General features: G+C 21.9%; 2 protein-coding genes across 6 annotated transcripts in view; one reads left to right on the forward strand and one right to left on the reverse strand.

Annotated features, from left to right (window-relative positions):
* LOC117181470 (organic cation transporter protein-like) overlaps window positions 1-10,032 on the forward strand; it is a 104,022-nt gene that overhangs the window by 3,035 nt on the left and 90,955 nt on the right. The gene's annotated exons all lie outside the window — the stretch shown is intronic.
* Window positions 2,685-10,032, reverse strand: part of LOC117181471 (DDB1- and CUL4-associated factor 12) — a 251,124-nt gene continuing 243,776 nt past the window's right edge. For all 5 annotated transcript variants that reach the window (XM_033374157.1, XM_033374156.1, XM_033374155.1 and 2 more), the window contains 2 exons: window positions 9,401-9,779; window positions 2,685-3,047 (listed from right to left, as the gene is read on the reverse strand). In XM_033374157.1, coding sequence (XP_033230048.1) covers window positions 2,767-3,047; window positions 9,401-9,779 — 660 coding nt within the window. In that variant the 3' untranslated portion in view covers window positions 2,685-2,766. The remainder of the gene's footprint in view (window positions 3,048-9,400; window positions 9,780-10,032) is intronic.

Raw genomic sequence — 10,032 nt, forward strand, 5'->3', positions numbered from 1 at the left:
GATTGAATTTTTTTCGATAATATTTATAAATTATATAAAAAAATTGATAAATGAATTTTATAAATTTATATTGATAATATTATAAACTACTGGTATTTTTTTAAAATATTTTATTTTCGGGCATTTGGCACTTTTCAGTCTTCTAGAGTTCGGGACGACGATAATAAAATTTTTTTTTCAATATTCATCTTTCGACTTTTGGTTTAAAATATACCTTTCTTAATTAAAATTCAAGTGTTTTGTTAAAAATTGGTCTTTATAGGTAGAAAAATCATCTTTTTGTTTAAAATTTTAATAATTTGATTGAACTTTTTTTTCTTTTTAACTAAATTTTTTTGTATCAAAATATATTTTTTTAAATATTCATCTTACCGATTTTGTTGTAAAATGTACCTTTTTTAATTTAAATTAAAGTATTTTGTTTAAAATTTGTCTTCTTTGGTAGAAAATTCGTCTTTTTGAATGAAAATCAATAATTTAATTTAACTTTTTTTTTCTTTCTTAACTAAAAAAATTTTTTTTTTTAACTAACCATTTTTTTTGAGAATTCAATTTTTTTAAATTATGCATCTTTCCACTTTTCGTTTAAAATGCACCTTTCTTAATTGAAATTCAAGTGTTTTGTTAAAAATTCGTCTTTTTAGGTAGAAAAATCATCTTTTTGTTTAAAAATTTAATAATTTGATTGAACTTTTTTTTCTTTTTAACTAAATTTTCTTGGTATGAAAATAATTTTTGTTAAGTATTCATCTTACCGATTTTGTTGTAAAATGTACCTTTTTTAATTTAAATTAAAGTATTTTGTTTAAAATTTGTCTTCTTTGGTAGAAAATTCGTCTTGTTTGTTTGAAAATCAATAATTTAATTAAACTTTTTTTTCTTTCTTAACTAACAAATTTTTTCGATTGAAAATTCAATTATTTTTTTTTAATATACAACTTTCCACTTTTGGTTTAAAATTTACCTTATTTTTAATTGAAATTCAAGTATTTTGTTAAAAAAATTTCTTTTTAGGTGAAAAATTCATCTTTTTCTTTGAAAGTTTAATAATTTGGTTGCATTTTTTTCTTTCTTAACTGACACTTTTTTTTAATATTCATCTTTTCACTTTTCTTTTAAAATGCATCTCTTCTTTAATTAAATTTCAAGTATTTTGTTTAAAAAATTTCATTTAGATTAAAATTTCAACTTTTTGTGAAAATTAATAATTTTATTGAATTCTTTTCCATAATATTTATAGGTAAATACATTTTATAAATTTATTTCGATAATATTATAAACTTCTGGCATTTTTTTCGAATATTTTCTTTTATGGAATTTGACACTGTCATGAATTTTTCTCAGGATTTTTCAGTCTTCCAGACTTCGGGACGACGATAAATAAAATAACAAATTGGACTTTTTCTGATTTTTTAAAATGATTTCAGAGACTTTAAAAAATTATTCCGCCTGAATAAATGCGAAAATAAGGTAAAAATAAATTAAACATGAATAGTTTTTATTTTATTAAAATGGTTTCATAATATCAATGATAATTAAAAAGTTATTATTCATGAATACCGAATAAAATTAGAAAAATCATATTAAAGTTATAGGTCAATATTTCACTAAAATAAACATTTGTTTTGAATTAAATAAACCGGTTTTTGCCATCAGAAAAAAATGATTATGTAATTTATAAATAGAAATTGCACAGCTGAAAATTTACTGATTATTTTCAAATGACGATCATAATTTTTCTTCCTATCTCGGCCGAAAATTCGAGTTTCTTCCCGGCATATCTTTACCGAAACCTACCGTTCCTTCCCGCCCTGCGCGCCATCTAACGAATCGTATAGACACTGCTATCTCGACTCTCGACCATGAGGATTTCTAACCTAAGCTGAATTTTGTTGCAGACACTTAAAATATGTAATATTGAGCTTTATAAATGATGTAAGGTTGTTTACATAACTTTATAATAAACTTTCTTTCATACGATAAAAATTTGTTGTTTTTTTAAATAGTAAATAGTATAAAACTGACAAGCGTAGTATAATTTGTGTGATTATTGTATCTGTTACATTGGTTCAATTATTCAGTTTTCTCTTTGGATTGCTCCGGGTTTTCCAGCATCCGCTAACCAACAACCCTCGCTTCGCTCGGGTCGTAAATGTTAGCGGCTGCTGGAAAACCCTTCGCTTCTTCAGCTTCTTGTTTTCTGCCATATAATAAATTATATCATGCTTCTGGCTACGCGTAGGTTATGTCGGCTGACTTAGCTGCAGGGAAGGAAATAAAAACATGGCCGCGACTTCATAGCAGACGAGTCTTACGTGTCTCACGCGCTTTTGATTGGAAATTTTAACTAAACGACGAATTTTCGGCCGGATAGGAAGAAAAATTCATGTAAAATTAAAATTAGGTACGTTCCAAATACATAAATTTTTCCCGTATCACTAAACGATATCAGAAACTTCAAAATTTCTATCAAAATACCAAATTGAATGAACTGAACAATTTATATCTCTTAAAAAAAATGCTTTTATTAAATTCATTTTTAAATTTTGATACTGCAAGTATTTGAGCGAACCGATTTCTTTTGAAATTAAATTTCATCATTCTTCAATAGAAACTGGGAAATAAATTTATTTTAAACGGCAACCGTTTGGCAAAATCGCGTTCAAAATACAGAACTAAGATTGACTTTTAAAGCCTATTTATTATAAAGTTTTATAAAAAAATACATAATGATACTTAAAAACTGAAATCTTTGAATAGAATTAATCACAATTCCCAGTTCGATAATTCTAAATTCGAAATATCTGCATTTTCCAGAGTAGCTAGAAAAGCTTTTTCTTTATCAATCTTTTCCTTTTCAAGACGTTCTTTTTCCTTTTTTTCTTTAAGCCTTCTTTCTCGAAGAACTATGTTTTGACTCTTGAAGAAAAAAGTGGAAGGAGACTCAATCAACTCATTCAGAGGTGTTTGATATCTCAAATGAAAGCATTTAGTGCAGGCTTCCCTGTATCTTTGATCTTTCGCGAGATCCTCTATTTCCTCTATTCCTGTAAATTAAATTATAAAATGCTATACTTATAATGAACCGTCCTTTTTAAATTTTCAGGATTAGTATTTTTCGATTGCAGAGTTTAAAACCATATGATTCAATTAAATTCGAAAAGTATAATAATATCCATTAAAAACTATAAAATTTTGGACAATTCTATTTAATCTGATAAAATTTACAACAATCACAATAATCGTTCAAGGAATACAATTATATTGAAGCGATGTTAGTTTTAACATTTAGGTTGTAAAAAATAACACTTTTTTACGAAATCTGCTGAAAAATACTATTTTTTTAAGTACAAACTTAATTTTTTTATATAAATAAATTATAATCTTTTAAAGTCACCTGGATGACAATTAACATTTTTTATTTCCAATAAAAATTTGTTAACAAATATTTATCACCTTATGCATTCATAAACACAAAATTCCGCTTTTATATTAAATAATTATTTTATATAGTATTATAAATTACAAATTTATTACTTTATTTATATGTTATTTATTATTAAAAAATAATAAAAACATATTATTAAATTTGTATATTTAAATAAAAGCTTGTTTAAATTTTTTTAATTACATATTTCAATTTTTTATTAAGTTTAAAACCATATGATTCAATTAAATTCGAAAAGTATAATAATATCCATTAAAAACTATAAAATTTTGGACAATTCTATTTAATCTGATAAAATTTACAACAGTCACAATAATCGTTCAAGGAATACAATTATATAGCATTTATGATTGAAGAAAATACTACAGATTAGAAAGATTGACTAAAAATTTCGTTCTAATTTACAAATATTAACTTATGATTTATATAAAATTCTTTATGAGCCCACAAAATCTAAAAAGTTCAGATTTGACTTTATTTAAATTGAGTTTGTTTTTATTTCTACGCAAAAAGTTACCCTATAAGTATTTTCAGGGTGGCCGTTTTAATCGACGAAATAAATTCCGGGGTTTTCACAGTTTGCAAACATTTTTCGCGGTCAATGTAATTTAAAAAACTAAAGCTAAAAAATTCTCACTTGAGGTAATAAAAAGTGAGCTTTAAATGAAAGCACTCAAACTGGAACTCTTAAATTTTGAACTTTTAATATTGAAATTTAAAAGTTTTTTATTTAAAAATTTTGTATTTAAATACTCAATAATTTACGCGTATAAAATTGAAGGTACTAACATTTTTTGATATAAAATAATATAAATCCACGTTATTATTTTTAATGCTCTAAATTAAAAGATCAATCAATGAATTTTAAAATTTTCAAAATTATATAATTTTAGGGAATTTTAAGATAGAAACATTAAATATTGAAAAATTGAAAAAAAAATTTCGCCTATAAATAATAAATGTTCAATTGTTATTTATGCATCCAAATTGTAAAGAAATTTTTTGAAATTTGCAGAATTATCCGAAAACTGTTCTGAAAAAATTTCCAGAATAATTTTTGATTTAAAAGAAATTTAAAGCAACTTCTAGATTTAAAAAAAATATTGAATTTCTAATTTAAGAAGCGTTCAGTTAAAAATTTTTTTAGTTTTTCAATATTTGATGTTTCTAGCTTAAAATTCCTTAAAATTATAAAAAATTATAAATATAAAATAGTTATAATAATATAATAATTATAATTATAAATTATAAATTATTAAAAAAATTTAACTGAACACTTCTTAAATTAGAAATTCAATTTTTTTGTAATAGTTTAAGTTTCCTTGGAAAGCCTCAATATTTTATTTAAAAATTTCTAATTTAAGAAATATTCAGTTAAAATTTTTTCAATTTTTCAATATTTGATGTTTCTAGTTTAAAATTCCTTACAATTATATAATTTTGAAAATTTTAAGCTAGAAACATCAAATATTGAAAAATTGAAAAAATTTTTAACTGAAAACTTTTTAAATTAGAAATTCAATTATTTTCTTTTTAAATAGTATAAAACTCCTTGGAAACCTTAAAAATTTTATTTCAAAATCTTGAGAAATCTAGAAGTCGTTTTAAATTCGTTTTAAATTTAATATTATTTTGGAAATTTTTTCAGAACTTCTAAATATCTGTCAAAATTAATTGATTTTTTTCTACAATTTAAAAAATTACGCAAATTTTGCTTACAAATAATAAATGTTCAATTGTTATTTATACATCCAAATTGTAAAAAAAATTTCTGAAATTTGCAGGATTTTCTGAAAATTGTAGAAAAAATTCAATTAATTTCGTCATACATTTAGAAGTTCTGAAAAAATTTCCAAAATAATTTTAAATTTAAAAAAATGTATAAGAACTTCTAGATTTCTCAAGATTTTAAAATAAAATATTGAGACTTTCCGAGGATGCTTAAACTATTTTTAAAAAAATTGAATTTCTAATTTAAGAAGTGTACAGCTACAAATTTTTCAATTTTTCAATTTTTTATTATTTGATGTTTCTAGCTTAAAATTCCTCAAAATTATAAATTCCTTAAAATTATATAATTTTGAAAATTTTAAGCTAGAAACATCAAATATTGAAAAATTGAAAAAATTTTTAACTGAACACTTTTTAAATTAGAAATTCAATTATTTTCTTTTTAAATAGTATAAAACTCCTTGGAAAGCTTAAAAATTTTATTTCAAAATCTTGAGAAATCTAGAAGTCGTTTTAAATTTGTTTTAAATTTAAAATTATTTTGGAAATGTTTTCAGAACTTCTAAATAATAAATGTTCAATTGTTATTTATACATCCAAATTGTAAAAAAATTTTCTGAAATTTGCAGGATTTTCTGAAAATTGTAGAAAAAGTTCAATTAATTTCGACATACATTTAGAAGTTCTGAAAAAATTTCCAAAATAATTTAAAATTTAAAAAAATGTATAAGAACTTCTAGATTTCTCAAGATTTTAAAATAAAATATTGAGACTTTCCGAGGATGCTTAAACTATTTAAAAAAATTGAATTTCTAATTTAAAAAGTGTTCCGTTAAACATTTTTTAATTTTTCAACATTTGATGCTTTAAATTCCTTAAAATTATATAATTTTGAAAATTTTAAGCTAAAAACATCAAATATTGAAATATTGAAAAATTTTTAACTGAACACTTCTTAAATTAGAAATTCAATTTTTTTGTAATAGTTTAAGTTTCCTTAGAAAGCTTAAAAATTTTATTTCAAAATATTGAGAATTCGGAAAGTTGTTTTAAATTTTTTATTATTTTGGAAATTTTTTCAGAACTTCTAAATATCTGTCAAAATTAATTGAATTTTTTCTACAATTTTCAGAAAATCCTGCAAATTTTAGAAAATTTATTTACAATTTGGATATATAAATAACAATTGAACATTTATTATTTTTAGGCGAAATTCTTTTCAAGAATTGTGAAAGGCTTCAAAAGAATAAAAACATTTTCTTAAGATTCCTGGCAAAATTAAAAATACTTTTTCATTTTGAAAAATTATTTTAAGAGAATATTTAAAAAGTGTTTCAAAGATTTAAACAAAATTTTTAAAAAAGATTCTAGAAGATTTTAAGAAAACTTTCTAATATTTGCATGACAATTTTTAATCCTTTTAAAAACCCTAAATATATCTTAAAATTACTCAAATTTTTTATACAAATCTTCAGTTGTAAAGTATATATCAAAATTTAAAAATTTCACTTACAAATTAAGCATCTTTTTGTTTGAAAATTTAATAATTTGATTAAACTTTTTTTTCTTTGTTGACAAACAATTTTTGTATTAAATTCATTTTTTTTAATATTCATCTTTCCGCTATTGGGTTAAAATGTACGTAATTTTTTATTTAAATTCACGTATTTTGTTGAAAATTCGTCTTCTTGTTTGAAAATTTAATAAATTCATTGCATTTTTTTTCTTTCTTAAATAGCATTTTTTTTATTGAAAATTAAATTTTTTTCATGTTCATCTTTCCACTTTTGCTTTAAAATGTGTCTTTTTAAACTGAAATTTAAGTATTTTCTTGAAAATTTTTTCTTTTTAAGCAGAAAGTTCTTCTTTTTGTTTGAAAATTTAATAATTTGATTGATTTTTTTTTCTTTCTCAACTAACTATGTTTTTTGGTTGAAAATTCGATTTTTTAAACATATTCATCTTTCCACTTTTGGTTTAAAATTGACCTAATTTTTAATTCAAATTCAAGTATTTTGTTAAAATTTTTTTTTTTAGGTCGAAAATTCATTTTTTTTGTTTGAAAATTTAATAATTTGATTAAACTTTTTTTTCTTTCTTAACTAACAATTTATTTATTAAATTCATTTTTTTTTAATAATCATCTTTCCGCTTTTAGGTTAAAATTTACCTAATTTTAAAGTTAAATTTACGTATTTTGTTAAAAATTTTTCTTTTTAAGTAGAAAATTCGTCTTTTGTTTGAAAATTTAATAAATTCATTGCATTTTTTTCTTTCTTAAATAGCAATTTTTGTATTGAAAATTCAATTTTTTTTAATATTCATCTTTCCACTTTTGCTTTAAAATGTCTTTTTTAAACGAAATTCAAGTATTTTGTTGAAAATTTGTCTTTTTGTTTGAAAATTTAATAATTTGATTGAATTTTTTTTCTTTCTTAACTAACAATTTATTTATTAAATTCATTTTTTTTAATAATCATCTTTCCGCTTTTAGGTTAAAATTTACCTAATTTTAAAGTTAAATTTACGTATTTTGTTAAAAAATTTTCTTTTTAAGTAGAAAATTCGTCTTTTCTTTGAAAATTTAATAAATTCATTGCATTTTTTTCTTTCTTAAATAGCAATTTTTGTATTGAAAATTCAATTTTTTTTAATATTCATCTTTCCACTTTTTCTTTAAAATGTCTTTTTTAAACGAAATTCAAGTATTTTGTTGAAAATTTGTCTTTTTGTTTGAAAATGTAATAATTTTATTGAATTTTTTTTCTTTCTTAACTAACAATTTATTTATTAAATTCATTTTTTTTAATAATCATCTTTCCGCTTTTGGGTTAAAATGTACCTAATTTTAAAGTTAAATTTACGTATTTTGTTAAAAATTTTTCTTTTTAAGTAGAAAATTCGTCTTTTGTTTGAAAATTTAATAAATTCATTGCATTTTTTTCTTTCTTAAATAGCAATTTTTGTATTGAAAATTCAATTTTTTTTTAATATTCATCTTTCCACTTTTTCTTTAAAATGTCTTTTTTAAACAAAATTCAAGTATTTTGTTGAAAATTTGTCTTTTGAAGGAGAAAATTCGTCTCTTTTTTAATTCAATGAATTAATTGAACTTTTTTTTAACTAAAAAGTTTTTGTTTGGTTGAAAATTTAATTTTGTTTTTAAATATTCATCTTTCCACTTTTATTGTATTATGTACCTTTTTTAATTGAAATTTAAATATTTTGTTGAACATTTGTCTTTTTAGGTAGAAAATTCATCTTTTTGTTTGAAAATTTAATAATTTGATTAAATTTTTTTTCCTTTTTAACTACGAAATTTGTTGTTGTAGAAAATTAAATTTTTTAAAATATTCATCCCTCAACTTTTGGTTTAAAATGTACCTTTCTTAATTGAAATTCGAGTATTTTGTTGAAAATTTTTTGTGTGTGTAGAAATCATCTTTTTGTTTGAAAATTTTATTATTTGATTGAACTTTTTTTTCTTTTTTAACTAAAAAAAGTTTCGTTTGGTTGAAATTTAAATTTTGTTGTTAAATATTCATCTCTCCACTTTTGGTTTAAAATGTACCTTTTTTTAAATTTAAATTCAAGTATTTTGTTGAAAATTTGCCTTTTTACGTAGAAAATTAATCTTTTTGTTTAAAAATTCATCTATTCGGTTATAAATTTATGTATCTTATTAAAAAAAAACTATTGCAAATTAAAAATGTTAGGAAGTTGAATCTTTTAAAATAGTAAATAATATAGATTCCACCTTAATTTTACTTGAAAGAATATATTTTTAAATTTTTGTAAAAAAATCTCCTTTTTCCCCGTTTTTAGAAGATTTCCACTCATCTAGAATATAGCTTTCATGAAAAAACATAATTTTAAATATGCACTGAATTTAAGGTATTTGAAGATAAAATAAAAATTTAATTCAATTCAATTATTATGTTAAAAAGTCATAGTTCTTGGTTCAATTTTCATCGCTAGTTTTTTTCGATTTCAGAATTCAAAAATGAAAAAAATTCAATACAAACGAAAACATATGTATTCTGTATTAACAAAAAAAAAATCTAAGCCGCCCCAAAAAATATTCCACCTTTTTAAAATTTTTAAATAATTTTTTTTCATCTGCAGAGTTTAGAAGGAAAAAAAGACAGTCAAATTAAATAGACATCTTCTGAAATAATAAAAAAATTCCAAGTCCCAAAATAAATAATAAATAAAAATGACCTTCTTCTTCTATGCCCAATTTCTTGAGATTAGATCGAAGAGTCTCCTCGGTCATATTTTTGTAGGGACATCCATGATACTCTCCAAATCCAACCTTTGATTCAATAATCGGCTTGCAGGAAAAAGTTTTGTACTCTATTCTTCTACCGACTTTACCATAAATATGTTGGATATAATATAAATAACTGTTCTCAAAAGTACAAATATCCATTGTTTTCAAAAATTCTTCCTTAAAAAAGTCAACTTGGCAGTCGTAACTAATTCCAATCAGTTTTAGAAAAACACCATATTGCAAACGTGCCCCATTCTTGAGGTGATGAACTTTCCGCAAAGCCTCGTGCATTATTTTCATACACAATGGGTACGATTTTTCTGCTAACTGAAATATTTATTAAATATTTATTCAATTCTTCAATATCGAACTATTGCTCTTTAAATATAAATCAGTTGAATTTCATGGAGAATTTACGCACTTCTGACTATTTGAATCAGTAAAATATGCATTATTACTCCACTTATTTATTAACTATTCATTACACAGGCCAACAATTCTCAGAACCAGAGACCAGACCTACTATACCCGAAGGTTTTTGCTGCGCTGAATCCGAATCTGACCTCAGAAAAATTCCATC

This window comes from Belonocnema kinseyi, chromosome 10 (assembly GCF_010883055.1).
Source record: "Belonocnema kinseyi isolate 2016_QV_RU_SX_M_011 chromosome 10, B_treatae_v1, whole genome shotgun sequence".
Taxonomy (NCBI): Eukaryota; Metazoa; Arthropoda; class Insecta; order Hymenoptera; family Cynipidae; genus Belonocnema; species Belonocnema kinseyi.